The sequence below is a fragment of the Halichondria panicea genome, chromosome 4 (assembly GCF_963675165.1).
Source record: "Halichondria panicea chromosome 4, odHalPani1.1, whole genome shotgun sequence".
NCBI lineage: Eukaryota > Metazoa > Porifera > Demospongiae > Suberitida > Halichondriidae > Halichondria > Halichondria panicea.
Genome location: NC_087380.1, coordinates 6,158,395 through 6,175,638, shown reverse-complemented (window position 1 = coordinate 6,175,638; position 17,244 = coordinate 6,158,395). Strand labels below are relative to the sequence as shown.

The following is a 17,244-nucleotide window of genomic DNA, read 5'->3' as shown; positions in this document are numbered from 1 at the left end:
TTATATGTAGTGTTGTAAAAACGTTCACAATAATCATGCAGCTACAATTGCAAGTATATATTACTTAATTATTAAAGTTTCAGCAAATTATCATTTGTTAAAGCTTCATAGGATCTTGTGTAATAATTATACCAACTGAACGCCTGTCATATACACTTGGAAGCACCTTGCAGTGGTTAATTAGTTACAGTGTCGCTAATTTATGTTGGCAAGGAGATTGTTTACTATAAATTATGAGAAGCCTTTTATTGGAAGGATGGAACCCATCAGTGTGGAATTTGATCACTGTGACGATAGTGTTGTCATTCAGAAATAGGTACTATAAAAAAGGGTACTCACTCCACAACACAACTCATTATAGTGCTTAGTTTGAAGACAAACAATCAGCTGTCTAACTCCAGTGCAACTTTTTATTGAGACCTAATCAGAAATCTTTCCCTACAAGCAACCATAGAAATGGCCACACTCAGTCGAGGCAACCTCTCAAGTATTGCAGTACAGCTGATTCTCTTGTCTCTAACAGCAGGACTAGTGACAGCTGCTCCCACCTCGGCACCCTCAGCCTCTGACTGTGCAGAGCTCAATGCTACACAAGCTCTCACACAGATGAAAAATGGAATAGAGGTCTTACGTCGAGTTCATGTGAGTTCCTTTATAATTAAATCAAATTGCTTCGTAACATTCATGTGCACTCTATGCAATTGAATACCCATATATCTGAGGTGAAATACACAGTTATTGATTCAAAATCGTACTATGTATGAATGTGCTGAACAAAAGGTCTAATTTCGTGAATCTTCACATTTACAGGAAGGGAAGTTATTCTCAGTTATTCGAGATGAAGAGGATGAATCCAGATCAATCCAGAGCAATACTTTTTCTCTCGACCTTCTATCAAAAGCCCTCAATATCACTTGTGCCTTAAGAGATGCTAAAGCTAATCTCTGGTCTCTCGAAGCGATTACTGGGGAGCAACCTGATACAGATGTAAGGTTGCTACGATATGTTGCTGACAAACTGGTGCGCACTTCGTGTGAATGGGTAAGTATGCAGTATGCTTGCTTAAATTTTATTGTTAAACAGCTAGTGAAACACCCCTTTAAAAATTATAAGGAAGACCAACAGTATTGTAATAGCTAAGGGTGACCACAACATTGTATATACTACTGCCAAACATTACTGCAGCTTCACATAATTAATGAACTATCTTAGTTTGTTTGCCTGTACAAAGCTAGCTATAATTATATCTCCTTCCTTTCTCTTCAGACGAAGAACATCCTATCTCAATTATACCCCCAATCAATGCTACACCTTCAATGCACCTGTGAGGAGATAGACTACATCTGTGATGAATTCAATTTCCTCAGCCAAGCCAAAGAGACCATTCTCATAATGGAGGCTTATAAACCCACAATCAGCGGAGAGATTAGCTGGATAGAGACCAACCTCCCTCAACCAGACTCCTCCATGCCTCTGCTTCAGAGATTTGTTCAGTATGTTCACAATGAGCCCATGGGGCTGTGATTGATGCTGATTCTCGGTTTAATTGAATGAATTGCTGCTTCTACTAAATCTAGCTCTATGAGATGGAATTGTATCATGTGTTTAAGCATTAAAAATTTACATAGAAAAGCTCATTTTAAAATTGTGCTTATAGGTAACATTTACTAAATTTTAGATCGTTGCTTTTTTGCAATGTTATGTTTTGCACTATGTGCACCTTTTTTTACATGCTTGTCATGCTCTCATTTTTGTTAACCATGTTAACCAGTATACCATTACAAACTATAAATTAATTTTGCTGAAAATCACTAACACATTGTTTATAGGCCTACATCAAAGTATTCTGATAAATGCATGCACAAGAACAAATCCTTACATGTATAAGTATGCATGCACAAGACAAAAGACAGGGTGAGAGGGTGGAGGGTGACTGAGGGGTGGAGGGTGAGTAGTGTAGCAGAGGCTCGAGCTCCCATATATACACAAAGAGCCGCCTATAGCTAGCCACAAAAATTAATTATGGAACAAAGAGCAACAATACCTACATTACTACAAATATATACAACACCCTTGATACATATAAGTATATGCACAAGACAAAAGGCAGTGGAGCAGAGGCTCCCATACACAAAGAGCCGCCTGGAGCGGGCCCCTATAGCTAGGCACAAAAATTAAGTTACATTGAATTTCACAAATACGCCCTTGATAGTGACATTGAATTATTACACATGTGCTAAAAGTGTTAAAATTTTGGGTGTTCTCATAAGTCAAAACTGTAGTCAAGCGTTGAAGGGAGAATATTCATTTTCAGGGCCCACTGTTCACAGTCGTTAAATGGCGAAGAAAGAGAAGTCTTAGGCTCCTAAATAGTTTTGTGGCTTGTAATCCGTGTAAATCTCGACGCAAAACAAAATACACTTGAAGCTTTTTTAAATTCAATGCAGTTCTGACTGTCCAGGCCATTCTTCCTCAAAGGATGGGTTTTGTTCATAGTCATTTGAAATGCATAACTATTGGTTCCATCCACATATATAGAGTCGACTGCCTCAAAATTAGAGTTCTTGGGTATTAGGTATGTTGGTTCAGTTACGTTGGACAAATGCTGCGAGGTTGTCTTTCTCAAAATAAACGACCTTACGTTTACCTAGTTACAAATCCATTTCAGATTTTCCTTTCAATGTTCGGACTGAAAATGTTTCACAATTTTTAAGATGTCCGTGTGCGAATATTTCCAATATGGGGACCTGTTACGTAGGTGTTGAGCGTATGGATAAAACGTGTATACTGACTCGAGTGCAATTTCTTAATAACACACTTCAATATGAAACTCGAGCCATAAATTATTGAGCAGTATAATCGGTGTAATCGGCGGTGACTATCATAATATTATGATATATTTTGTGGCTAAGAGTTACACGTGTTAGGTGATCAGAATGAGCAGATTTGATTCTTGGGCTACTATAGTAGATCCATTGGCAGCACGTCTAATTTAATGGGGTGGCCTTGAGACGATCTTGCACCCCTAATGCACATAATTGAGGAACGTAGTAGGGAGAAAGAGAGCCTGCATCTTAACCAACTCATGGTTGTGTTGTAGTGTTGGCCACGTTTTACTGAGAGTAGTGATGCCAGTTTTTTGTAGCATGTGGTGGCAGCATTGCCCAGGCCTCCAGTGAGTGACAGAACGATTGGGGTAAAGGAGCTGTGCTCCACTTCTCTTACTCTTTGTTTATGCTCTTTTCTTGATATTTTCGTGCTTTCTATAGGTGGTAGATAGTGAGGACATTCAATTTGAAGGGGCATGTAGATTAAACACTCGAACATCCAAAGTACGTTTTCTCAAAGCGGCTTCCCAAAAACCGTTCGCAGCAATGTCACCAGAAGATGATTCACCAGTAATGGGTTGTGTCGGGTTCGATCGAGACATTGTGGCACACTTCTGACATCAGTTGGGCAGACACATTCCGAATCTCATTATGTCGAATTGAGGGGAATCCGCCTTTTGGGCACGATAATCACTGTAATACTGCACCCACGGCCACAGCAGTGTGTGTGCCGTGGCTTTGTCTATGCGATTGCCTGGCTATACTAATAGCCTATATAGGAGGATCATAGGCTTTTGTTTCACTTCCAGTGCAGTGCCAGTGGGTTTACCTGTGTTTACACCGCTGGCATATTTTAACTCATGTTCAAAGTGTTCTATCTCTGCAGGGAAAGGCCACATCTAGCCGGGAACTGGCTGGACAGATAGTTTATTGAGAAAAGGCTAAATAAACGATCTGTCCAGCCAGTTCCTAGATATATGTGACCTTTCCCTGTAGATATAGAACAGTTTGAACATGAGTCAAAATAATATTATGTGAAATATTGGTATATAAACACATGCAGGTGCCGGCAAACCCATAGCCTCGACCCAGGCCGAGTTTTGAGCGAATACCTGAGCAAAGTGGAGCAAATACAGCACATGCCCATGCAGATACACGCCTAGATACAATCAATGCCAGGCTGAGGAGGCGACCTAGTGTTAAATTGGAGACATACCAGCCTGGGGTCGAGGCTAGCAAATCACTGCCAATCCTATGTAAAACCTATACTGCATGGTTTGCTAATTTAGCCTTTTCTGTTTTGACACCGCACTTTGTCTGACTTATTAAAACGCCACGTTTTCAACTTCCCAACGTGTCGTTACACTCAATTACACAATTTTTGATCTTTGAGATTGATTTAATGGGTTAACATTCTTTACCATAAAATAGCTGGAAAGGGTCACTAATATAGAAAGTGATAATCATTTTCCAGGAGATACGACAGCTATATAGGAGGTTAATTCTGCAAACTTGATGTACTGGGTTATGTCGAAGTTGTCAGCTGGCTGTGCATTTCACAATTAAAGAACACAATGTCTTTGTAATTCAAGCCAGCACATTAATTTGAGCATTATAAGTCCATATCTTTGTAGTATATCCCAGTTTTGCAATATAATTATATTTGGTGGCTTTATGTCGAGTTATGTCTTGTAGTATAGGTTTGGATGCCACACTTGAGAACAGATATGTGAAGTAAGAACCAACGTTATAAATGACAGCCATCTTATACTGTAAATCTTTAAAGTGCAGTCTTTCAAGAGCATGGAAGCCTATGCCTAGCCAGTGCATGCATATCTATATAGCATACCTGAGAATGGAGAGCTGAAGAAAAGAAGCCGGCACTGTACTCACGGTTTCTCAGCTACGCCTATCTTAAAGATAGCGGAATTGTCTAGGTAAGATAAGTACAGAGCCTGAGAGGTCATCTGCCTCGTGGAAGCAATCGAACGTCTGAAGAAGCACTTTGTAATCCAGGTTGTAGTCATTTGGAAACCTTGTGCAGAATTTCATGGAGATAGCTGTACTTGGAGAAAATGCTGCATGGGCAAGAAACCGACTTACTTATACGTACTTACTTACTTATCTACCATGAATGCATGTGCATGGAATATGTTTTCGTAGCCTCGTTCCCAGGCCTTATACTTTTTCTTGCTGTTGTCACTGTTTGTCCATAAATAGAAGGTAGCAAAAAAGAATAGACAAAATGAGGCAGCAAAGAAAGAAATGGGCGTACCTTTTTACTAACTCTACGTCTATTTCTTTCTTTATTCCTCCAATTAATATCGTATTTTATCTCATTGAACAATTAATACAGTATTTTATCTTATTGAACGATTGTTAAAAACTGAAAACAGAAAAAAGAAAAAGGAGAGCCTGTGTAGAGGCTAATGTTTTCGTAGACTACAGTAGAATAGGCAAGAATAATGGGATGAATTGGTGTACAGGCTGCATGGGCCCTTGCATGTGTGATGCAACTCCATTGATAGGAACAATGCACTCCAAAGAGTCTATAGAGACTAGCCAGAGATGTCGCAATCTGTTGACCAATTCCGAACTTGCTTAATAATTGTGCTCACAGATCGAAAGCAAATACGAGGTGTTAATTAAAGCAATGACAGCTATATAGGGAGTCGCACACAATATGAATGCTAAGACACAGTGCTGTTGATTTATTAATAATTCACATACGCTCCAGAGCCTGCATTGCATTGGCAATGGCAGTGTCCATGATCTATGTTGGTTCTATAGACAGACAGTGGACAGTCTATATGACCGTGTTAGTACATTGTATATAACGTCTGTATTTTGCACTATTAGAAAACTGTTTTTAGCTGCAGGGATGTTGCTCTTTCGTACCTAAGCCTATTATATAATTATACAGATTTCTGTAATTGTGTGGGACTGTGACATAAGCGACGTATACTGTTTAAACAGTAAATGAGTGTTATAGCGCTAAGCAGAATTGAGTCAACGATTTGACGGCTTACACAAAATTCCGAGATGGTAGGTATACAGACACATAATTATAAATTATTTAACAACATGCATAAAACAATCGATCACAAAAATTCATGACAAAATTGTTTTCAGTTAGAAAGATAAGTTTGAGATAGCTATATAGGTATTTAAGTGCATGCATGAGCCTCTGCATACGTACACTTACTATAATTATATATACTGTTGTATTATAGCTCTTGTACTCAATCATTGTTTTGCTGCATTCTCACCTGTCACTGTCCGACAGTCCAGAACCTGCATGCGGAACAAAGTATGTATATGATTCCAAGAAAAATGTCATGAGTCAAGAGTTTTATGTATACATACAATGTGCTCACCATTAGTCACAGGTTAGTTTGTACAAGAAGGAAGTGAGCAGTTTCCTACACATTTCATTATTGACATCCTGATATGAGATAGGAAGTGAGTTCTGCTGCTGATAACTTCCATAGTAACCCCCTGCAGAATGCCATTAGGATGATTGTTGGAATGTAAGCTTCTCAAGTTACACACACTGGTGGTTAAACATGTGTAGTAACAGTATTAAACCTATATTAAATATGATTTCAACAGGCTGACCTACCATGTGTGAGCAAGTATAACAGGTCACACACTTGCAATTTACTCACCTGATCTAAGGTGTATAAAAGAAGTAGATACTGAGCAAAAGACACACAACTCAAGAAGATCTTTCAGAATACATCTACATTGAGACTACTTTCATTTCCTGATATCTACCCGATCACTCTCCAAAATGGTTTCCTCGACCCGAAAAGTTCTACTGCTCTTTGCAGTAGCTGTACTGCTCTTGACCACCAGCAGGGCAGCTCCCTTTAAGAGACAAGCAATTGATGACTCGACTGCACTGAAAAACTATGCTCTTGGGTTGTTTGTTGGATCTAAAAGTGCTGTGAGTTCAATTAATCCTATAATTATGTTAACATTTGATTACATAAACATTCTCTATTGCAGAACGCTTCTCTTTCCAGATTCCTAGGAAACACACTTTCGGAATCTACTGCTAATGGAGTCAGAATCGCTTGCCTTTACAACTCGGGAAAAAAGAATTTTGATGCTCTTTCGACAAGTGATTTCGACAATCTAATGCGAACAACTGCTGTTCAAGTTGAGCAGGAAATTTGTCAGTGGCTAAGAGAAGGGGTACCAAATCCTTCCACCTTCCCTCTAAGTTGCAGCGAAAGTGTTGAAGATATCAAGACTACTATTGATAGAGTCTGTACAGTTTGGGACTACTCAGTAATGGCAGCATCCGTTGCTTACGATTCCTTTAGCAGTACTGAATTGATGAGTGAAGTAGACAGATGGGTTTGTAATCATGGTCTACAAAGCAACTCTGCAGTGATGCTTGCCGGTTTCCCAATAAACTCATGTCCAACTGCACCCCCCACCAAGTTTACTCCTCCACCAACAACAGAGAGACCAACGAGATCAACGCCTCCTCCTACAACCCAACCACGAAAAAGGACTGGACGTGCGACCACAAACCTTTTTCCTGAAAGTCAAGTTATTGAAAGCTAAACCTGTTGATCGAGAGAACTGTACATTAATTTAGCAGAAGTATCACTAGAACATTCCTCTGTTTCGCTTGGACTATATACTACAGTATAATTATACCAATCATTATGCAGGTAGATCATATATAGCCATTGAAATGCTTATTTATGAACTGTATATCAATAACCTTCTCATGTTTCGCTGTTACCTTATACAGGCATCACAAACTATCACGCTGGCACTAATAGTTATGATATACACTACAGTTATGCATGTTTATACAATTCTCGGAAGAAACAAAACAGGATAAAATTAATGTTGCAAGCTTGCGCTGTGCTAATGCCTCTTGGCATGTTTCAAAAGTATTAGAGTATTATGGAAGAGTACTTTGCTTTGTATACGTTACGTTGCAAAATAATTTGCACTAAGTCTAGTCTTGCAATTGTTGACAATGAACGAATTGAATTCCATAAATTGTCATATAGAAGAGGAGCTCTGGAAACAGAAGTTTATATCTGATGGCTTGATGAATGATCTTCAAGGATAGAACATGTATACATGTGCATGTATAGTTCGCATTTCCTGTCAATGAATAAAAAAGGCATGGATCTGAGGTGGAGTTCACAAGGGCTGCTGACAGAGGAGGTAGGACACGCATCACATGCGCCTCAGGAATTAACCATCCAGGTTTAACTGCAATGATTTAGACAAGGTGAAAAGTGCGGATCTTCAAGCAGCCAAAACAGTAGTGATCCCACGGTCATAGTACTGACTTGTTGATCACTCAGCGATCCCAGTGGGATTCTGGCTCAGTATCTTGAAATCACCATCAAACCTAGTGGTTTTTACTGTACATAAGCTACTATAATTATGGAAAGCAATTTAGGGAGGTTAACTCAGATAGGTTGCCGTTCCATAACAGTTTACAATATTTGAGATTACTAGAAGGTGATATGAGCTTGCTGGAGAGCACAGCAGTAGATCTACCGCATGTACCGCAGGCACCATAGCTACACTAAAATGCAAGGAAAGGTTAAAGGTCAAAAGCCTAACGTAAACATTGTATGCCACACATTCCATTGCAATGTGACTAGATGACACATGTCCCGCCTCCTCTGGGCTGCTGGCTTCTGGGCTGTAGTACTGTGTACATTGTTAGTCTGGGGGCCATACCGGAAAGAAGGGAGAAAAGGTCTGGAGACTCTTGAAACATTTCTGTGTGCTCTTGGGGAATGTCAATTACTTAGAGACTTTGTGACATTGGAGGCTTAAAGAACGAGTAGATGTAGCAATACTCACATTTCATTGGTACTATCCAAATTCCACCAAAAAAATCCAACTTCCATAGAGGCAATACTCGCTTCTAATCACATGACATAGGATGCGTCGTGCATGAATAACTATAAGTGCTAGTGTATTCCTGGATGGTATCACGTGACCGCAATGCACTGAACTTGTAGTGATTTGTGCATGCATGTCAGACCTCTTCTGTTTCATTGCCATCTACTCTGACCACATTCCGCTAGAGCACACCGAAATGCTGGAAGAGTCTCCAGACCTCCTAGCTCTACTTGATTTTACCCCCGAGACTTGTGTACAGCTTTACTCTTGTAGCTAAAAAATAGCCTGCTAGCGCTTTAGTTGCAATGCTAACTCATAAGTTGAATATAGAAAGTTTGGCAAACAGATGATGCTACAACAGCCTTCTCTGTAAGTAAAACTATAGCCATAACTCGAGTTGGTTTTAGCACGAATCAAAATCCAAGGGAAAGTGGCTAGAATCTTAGTTTGTGTTGCACTGCAACCGTTTAGCAGTTACAGCTGGAATACACACACACTTTACCGTATATCCTTCGTGCAGCTACGCTTCGAGGCATAAACATAGTGTACAAACTTGTACTGCAAATTCAGAGTAGGATTTGAGTACTCTAAGGGTACAAACTTGTACAGTTATATATATATATATATAGGAGTACAAATGTGTAAAACTGGCTTTTTGTGTGATGTTGTACAATTCAATACAATTTTTACACTAGAGAAATTAATTTTTGGTTTAAAATTTGTGAAGCTTGGACAAGGTATGCTAAAATTTGCACTCTTTAATCATAAACGAACGTTTCAGCTCAAAATGTGTTTGATGCATTTTTATAGGATATTTTAGGAACCTTGCAGTATTCAAGGGAAAATCCCTATAACTATATCCACAACATACACAGGGAGACTTGACCATGCATATCCTGTCACTTAAATTGTATATTAATTTTGTTGTTCGACCATATTATGCCTGTAACGTGATACAAAAACAAAGTAATGTTGTGACAAAGGCTGGCTGACAGACTGTGCCGTATTGTGCAACACAGCTAGATATATACGTACATATAACTTTTGAATATCTGTTGCATGTGCACATTAAGTGGTAAGCACCTTGTGCTACCACTCCCATGCATGCAGCCACATGCATCTGCATGAATCATGAAAGTGCTCTTTGTGACAGACGAGTTACCGTATTACCAGAATATTTTGCTGGTGAAAAACCTTTGCGAATGAGCCAAATCAGCAGAAATTTGACCCTGTGCGATCTAACTATTGCGCTCTGGCAAGGATTGCGTGTATTAATTTAGATTTTGCGAATTTTATTATTGCGAATTGATCAACCATCGCAAAGTTCGCAAATGTTTGATGCTCGCAAAACATTCTAGTACAGTACAAGCTATATACTTCCCCTGGGTGGATTGCATTGAAGACCTTCTCTTCAGCACTGCAGAGAGTTTGTTCTGTGAGTTAGTTCAAAGAGCAAATGCATGAGAACACAAACAAACAACCTGAATGATGAATTGGATACAAAATAAGTATTAGTTAATGTACAGTGTAGAGGGGTTTATGACAGTAAACCTCCCGACTACGAGGGTGTAAGCCCGAGGGGGAGGTGTGGTTTACTGTCATAAACCCCGAGGCACTGTGCATTAATTGATATATGTCCCATCTGATTGGCTGACTGGTTGCTATGCATCAAGCTGCATGACTACCACATAGCAACACTATTCAAACAAGAAGACAACTAGGAAAAGATAGCTCGTTCACACCAGGGCTGCTGTCCACACTCAAATCCTTGCGCAGCCTGGACAGAATATGAGCAGCCAGCCCCTCCCTCAAAGCGAACGGTACAGAGCCACTCCCCCTCTCTGTTCAATTAGTCAGCCCCTCCCTCCACTTACTGCGCAGCAAACAGCCAGAAGAAACAACACAACAGCTAGCTCTAGACGGTGTCTAGACCAGCTCTCTTCAGCTATGCCAGGCTAGTATAGTAGGCAAGCAAAGGTAAGCTTAAAATAGCCACTCCTATATTATTACTAAACTGGCTTCTTTTTATTTAAATACAGAAGCTGAACAGGCCTAGTGCAGTGCGTGCAGTACTAGTGCTAGTGAGCAAGGCTCAGCCTGAGCCCTAGCCCTCTCCCAGAGTGTCTCTAAAGCAGCTCCTTCTGCAAGCACACAGCAGAATTTTTGATGAACTAGTCTACAGACTACACCCTCTGTCTCTATGTTTTCATTTATGACATTTTGTTTCTCATGCAAGACATTTTCATTCATTTATTTTTACTGCATATGCTTGAGGTGCCAATTTATGAGCCATATTTTCCCTTGTAGCCCTGAGGTGCCAATTTATGACAGTTAAACCCCACTAGACTACATGGCAAAAGTGTAGTAGGTGGGAAATATTACACATTACACTCACAACACTCATTTTTAGTATTCTTTGCTACATTTTATGTGCTTAAAGTTTACAAACACAACATTATAATCTTGTAAATCATACTTACGTACTGTATACCATGCAGGCAAAACAAGACGCAGCATATTATAACAATGCATATACATGTTAGCATATAATTATGGGAGGCTATAGCTTTTCTCAGTATTATAGCTTAGCCACTCGAACCATTCTACAGGCTATGCATATCACATACAGGTCAGTGGCGTAGGAAGCAATTTCGCAATGGGAGGGGCTCTGCTGCAACTGCAGGTGGTCGTATGATGAGTCAGCTAGCATATGGTCTGTCAACTATATCAAATCACTGTTATTGCCATTAGTTGCTAAGTGACTGAATATGAGAGCATTTAAGCAATGAGTAATTTAATACGCAATGCTTCTATATTGCTTGGTGCTGAGTTTATTTGACACCCACTTGTTGAGATTTGTCTCCTACGCAGTTGGCAAAACAAACCATATATTGTCTGTGGTATAGCACTTGCCAAATGTAATCACTCGCAAATTATCTCAACTACAAAAAGTAACCTGGACCCATAATACAAGATAGCTATAAGTGTGAGTATGACAATTATTTTGCAAACCACTGTACCCCACACACACTATGACACATGCAGTACACCTGTCCATGCAAAACAAACTTATGCAGATAAAACTAAGTTCAGCCACCATTAATGACATTCTGATAACAATTCCATAACACAGAAATATTAATCATTGTGAATCTCTAACAACAGAGAAAATATAATCGATCGGCACAATCCTGTTGATTGCAGTAATTTGATCAGTGATGAAAAGTTATACTGTGGCTTCTGGACACTCTTCAGGAGTGAGGCTAGCCCTCATAATAGAATTGTTGTCTTGAAGATTATGATTGCAAATCCATTCGTCACATTTTACCTTCATAGACTCATCGGAATCACATCGAGTTCCCGTGACAACCTCTAAATTGTCAGCATTTGACTGAGCCATGACCGAGTAGTCCCAGAGAGCACAGATGTCGTCCAAATCACTAAACACACTCTCACTCCCACAATCCAGACTAAAAACAGAGGGACCAACTTCTTCCTTGAGCAATTCACAAGCGTCTTCTTGGATCTTCTCAGAAATGAGTATAATCAAGGCATCAGCAGAGTCGTTGGGTGAGAGAGCGTCAATGTTCTTGTAGCCAGAGTGGAGAGTACAAGCAATCCGGACTGCACCAAAGGCGGACTCTGAGATGTTTGCCGAGTGATTTGTGAGGCGATCAACAAGTGAGGCATTCTAATGAAGAAATTGATTTTGGTCATAATACTATTTGTAGTAACTTACTGCAATATGAGCTCCAATAATCACTCCCAGAGCATAGTTTGTGAGTGCGTCCGACTCATTAGTTGATTGTCTCTTAACGATGGGGGCTGCTTTGCAGGTGGTGAATAGCAGTACAGCTGCTGCAAAGAGCATTACGATTTGTGGGGTTGAAGAAGCCATTTCGGAGAGTGTAGACAGTGCAAGGAAGTGTTTTATTGGAGGTCTTTTGGTCTGACTGCATGAGCCTTTCTTTTTATAGTTACTCTGCATGTACTTGTAAGATTAGGTAATGCAAGAATCCAGGTTTTGCTCTCCACCAGCCTACTATTTGAGGAGCTTACATTCTTTACTCATGCTGATGGAATTTTATCTTCACAGTGGTAACCATGGAAAATTTGATGAAAAATCTGTAACTCAACCTTTAAACAGGATATTACTAATAAAAAAAGCTTCTTCTATTTTTATATAGCTTCTTTTTCAGAGATCCCTATAGTTCTTGCTATTACAAATGCCAATGCAAGATAAAATCGCAGACATTCAGTGGCGGATCCAGAGGGGGTTCTTTGGGTTCAATTAAACCCCCCTTTGAAAAAGAAGTGAGTGGGAGGCTCAAGCAACTAATTAGCAAGTTGTTCCTTTTTTACTAGCTTTCACATGCACTTCTCACTTATCTTTAGTCCTTGTTAGTCCTGCGAAGCTTTGTCTGTGCAGTTTCAGTGACTATGAAGGCTAAAAACTCTCCAGCTTAGTGCATGCAGACTGCCTATGAAAGTGACGACCTTTTTTTAGGAAAAATATACAGTCCTTGACCCGCTCAGAGCCCTGGAACCCCCCTTTCAAGAATCCTAGATATCCGCCACTGATATTATAGCTAGGGTCGAGACAACGATAGAAAATGGCTATTTCTATAGAATAAGACAGCTGCATGCGCATGCTGAGGTACACAAGTAATACACGGTCACCTCACGGCCTTCCTTACCCTGCCTGCATGATTGGTGTCCAGTTTCAAAACAGCTGCTGTTAGCTTCATAAAGGCTCCCATACAGTTTTCCACGTGCATGCTACACACATGAGCCGGAATGTAAGCAAAACCCATGAAAACTAGAGCACTTAAGTGTAAATCCTCGGCTGGTGACGTGACATGATTATAAAGAAACCAGAAAAGTGATATAATGCAGTGCATGTAGATATCATGTATGACTTAACTGTCTAGTACAGCAACTCAGGAGCTAAACCGGACTGGAGGCATGTTGAAACATTTGAGAACAAGGTTTTAGTGGTACATAGATAGATATATGCACTGTGGACTAGGATCACAGGAAAGAAGCCTGGAGTCTCATGCAGAGAAGTATGGCTCCTGGAGTAGGATCCCAGAGTCAGCTAACAGAGACAACAGACACAATTCTAGCTTTCTATTGTATCGACCCTGTTCCACAAACACACAAAGCATTATTGGCTTATGTTTCGAATAATAGCCGTATAATATAGCTGGCTGGCTTGTGTTTCAAATAATAGCCGCGTTTAGAATTACACAAAAAGCTTCTTAGGTTTAGCTCGCCTTTTCTGCGAAACAAAGACTTCTTTGCAAAATCTGCCAAATTTTAAGTCTTAGTTTTAATGCTACAAGTTTCCCTACACGTAAAAATTGTGATGCCTAAATCACCAGGTAAGCCAAACTGAGCAGTGACAGACACCGGCACACACACGGACACACAGACAGACTGACAGACTACTGTCACCGAGGCCGCCTACGCGCCTTGGGTTAATGAGTTAATTATACCATTGACCTTGAGAGTTTCTAGTTTCCCTATATCGTTATAAGTTTAGGTGGCCAGCCTGCAGCCGGAAACTCTTACACTCCAATTAGAATTTTGATACATCCTATGTTTAGGTTTTCTACCTAATTGCGCATTAGCTTTGCATGGCTAAACTAAGCTTATGTGTTCATTTTGCACATAATTATACAATCTATTGATACAGTGACGTATGTATATGCATCATTTTATAGATCTACTTTACTATATGTATTCCTTTTGTGACGGCATAATACACTCTGTTTATATGAGCCTTTGCAACAAGATCGTTCCTAACACTTAGAATTGCAATGTGAGGTGTATGGCTTCATCATAGTAGAGTTAGGCACGATTCGGTACAATTTGTTTACATTGTTAAAATTGTCCCCGGCAGTCAGCCTGTATAGCATAATTAGTAGTTGTATGCACACATTCATAAACATACAATGATATAGGGTAAACATTTGCAATTGGGTGTAGTGTATCCATTCTAATCAACTCCAGCAAAGTGGCATAAATGGGTAAACAATTTCCATAGTATTGTGTCTAAGTCAAAGATCAAACAAAGCAACATGATCATAATATAGTAAGTGCAAGAATCACAAAAAACAACCTCGATCATTTTGTATACTAACATTTTGGAATTCCACAACTGTATAGGAGAATCTATACCACCATTGGTCGTGTGTACTGGGTCAGCCCTTTTTGTGTACAATAATTATGTCTAGGTATTCGTCAACTACTTACACATTAATTTTCTTAAACTATACGTATCATGATCACACTGTTGCGGTCAAAAATTTTTTGACAAAGTAGAAGGATAAATCAGCTAAGGAAGGCTTATGAAAGTCATCTATTGCCTCACAAGCTTTACTAGAGGGTGTTTTAATGCATTAACAATGTAGAATTATAATTATTATGCAAGCCTTTGATGTATGAATAACGCTAGTATTGTAACAATTCCTTCCTGGCTCCAAATTTTAACACAGTTCTCATCCACATAAGACTCTCTCTATACCTAAGTCTGTCAGTTAGTGTATCCTAAACGTGAGCCTTGACGTGCATGAGTGTGCACGCATTTTTAACGATTCCTTCCATCCTGGCTAAATCTATTTCTAGGGAAATGGCTACACCCTCAACTTTGATGAGGCCATTTTTAGGCCATTTTTAGCAGGTGCTCTCTAGGAATGCAGCATTGTTCAAAGATAATGTATAATGCACAGGATATGATATGATACGCATAATATACACAGTAATTTTATCACGTCTCACATCAAAGCCATAACAGATATATGGCTGTTTCATGTACTTTGCTGAACACAAACAAAGAGGTCACTAAAAACAAAATGGAGTGGGTATAGTCAGTTTGCATAACTATACTGTTATAGCTGTGAGAAATTGTGAACAAAAATGTCTGCAAGTGTATTTGATGTTATGAGGTCGTTTAACAAGGAATGCATGGCAGAAAAACAAGCCACTCAGAGAGTACATTACTATACACTGCACCCTCCCGTATCCAACTGGTATCTAGGACTAAGGTTATCGGCCCCTGCTGATTACAGCTTTGCAAATGATCTATTCTATTGATGGGCCAGCTAGCATATGTCTGTCAACTATATCAAATCACTATAATCATTTCAACCATGTTGTTGCCATTAGTTGCTAAGTGACCGAATATGAGAGCATTTATGAAGATGCATTGCTGGGTTTGAAACGCCCACTTGTTGAGGATTTAGGATTTGTCTCCCAAGCAGTTGGCAAAACAAACCATAAATTACTTGTTATAATTGCATTTGTGGCTTCCAAATCACATGGCTATCATTATGCATGAGTGCCACAAGCTGTTTATTGGCCCAGTAGTAAAACCAGCATAGAGAAACCACTTACTGCATATAAAAGCCAATAGGCTTTAACTAGGATTGGCACTACTTTTATATAGCTTTTTTTATAGCACTTTTCACGTATTTTCTCCTATGATTAAATTGTTATATCTCTGCAGGGAAGGATCACATCTGAAAACGAACTGCACAGATAGTTTCTAGAGCTATTCTTTTGTATGATTGTGAGAATCAAAAAACGTTTACATGGACATTTCTAAAAGTGTACACTTTACCGCATCAATATTATGAGTGACTGACTAAGTTGGTAAGTTTCTTGAGAAGCTTTTCCTCCGTGTACAAGAATCATTGCAACAATGCATTTTCCAAACAGCTACAACCTGGAACATGGGCATTTTTCTCAGCTTTGCAATTGGTTTCAAGAGGCACACGACATCTCAGACTCAACTTCTGTTACGTGCCATCTTTATGTGACTTGCGAGAGGTTTTTGGCCTCGAATTATCACTGTCAATGAGAGCGGCCAATATTCACTTACAGCTTGGACAAAATGCACGTTCCAAATGTTACGATTGACCGGGAAAACCACCAAAATTAATAGGGTTGAAAAACTATACCTGAAAGTGTATGTGTGAGTGACGTTGTAACAGATTGGAGTTATGCTCTCACCGGATTTCTTGTTTCTACACTCTTTGGTGTTTCCCCCGGCCAATCCTAGCAACTTTTCACATTGCAAATGTTTTGTCGTACTTGTGAAAATAGTTTGTTCTGTTCTGTTTTTGGTGGCTGGAATTAATATTGTTGCATCAAAACCCTGCATACAAATATAAAATAGCAAAAATGGAACCACACGTGTCTTATAGTGAGCTAGTGTGTCCCTACAAAAGCCATGATTTGAAGCACTAGTTGGAGGGTCACTTTGCAACAGTGCAATATACGCCATAATTATAATAAATTATTGGCCCTATACATTATGCTATATATACTGGCACTGCTATTCCTTTGATCTCACAGAGGTCAGAAGGCAACAAGGTATTACTACACTGAATTAGTTAAGCCCCATATAGCAATGTGTGTACGAAAGATGAAATTGATGACGCCTGTACTATCACTGTAGTAAGCCTTAATTTCAAACCTGACTTTGATTTGAAATTACAGAAAGCACAACCTGCAT

General features: G+C 39.5%; 2 protein-coding genes and 1 long non-coding RNA gene across 3 annotated transcripts; 2 read left to right on the top strand and 1 right to left on the bottom strand.

The window, feature by feature from the left end:
* The first annotated feature begins 293 nt into the window (after nt 1–293).
* On the top strand, nt 294–1,772 carry LOC135334649 (uncharacterized). Its single transcript, XM_064529920.1, has 3 exons — nt 294–642; nt 811–1,041; nt 1,267–1,772. Exons 1-3 carry the CDS (start codon nt 457–459, stop codon nt 1,522–1,524), a joined length of 675 nt encoding a protein of 224 aa, XP_064385990.1. The 5' UTR covers nt 294–456; the 3' UTR covers nt 1,525–1,772.
* Nucleotides 1,773–10,233: 8,461 nt separating this feature from the next.
* LOC135334648 (uncharacterized) lies at nt 10,234–11,031 on the top strand. Its single transcript, XR_010394349.1, has 2 exons — nt 10,234–10,700; nt 10,763–11,031. It is a non-coding gene; the product is annotated as an uncharacterized LOC135334648 (long non-coding RNA).
* Nucleotides 11,032–11,908: 877 nt separating this feature from the next.
* LOC135334647 (uncharacterized) lies at nt 11,909–12,766 on the bottom strand. Its single transcript, XM_064529918.1, has 2 exons — nt 12,463–12,766; nt 11,909–12,414 (listed from the first exon to the last, which is right to left on the bottom strand). Exons 1-2 carry the CDS (start codon nt 12,709–12,711, stop codon nt 11,950–11,952), a joined length of 714 nt encoding a protein of 237 aa, XP_064385988.1. The 5' UTR covers nt 12,712–12,766; the 3' UTR covers nt 11,909–11,949.
* Between the last annotated feature and the right edge of the window lie 4,478 nt (nt 12,767–17,244).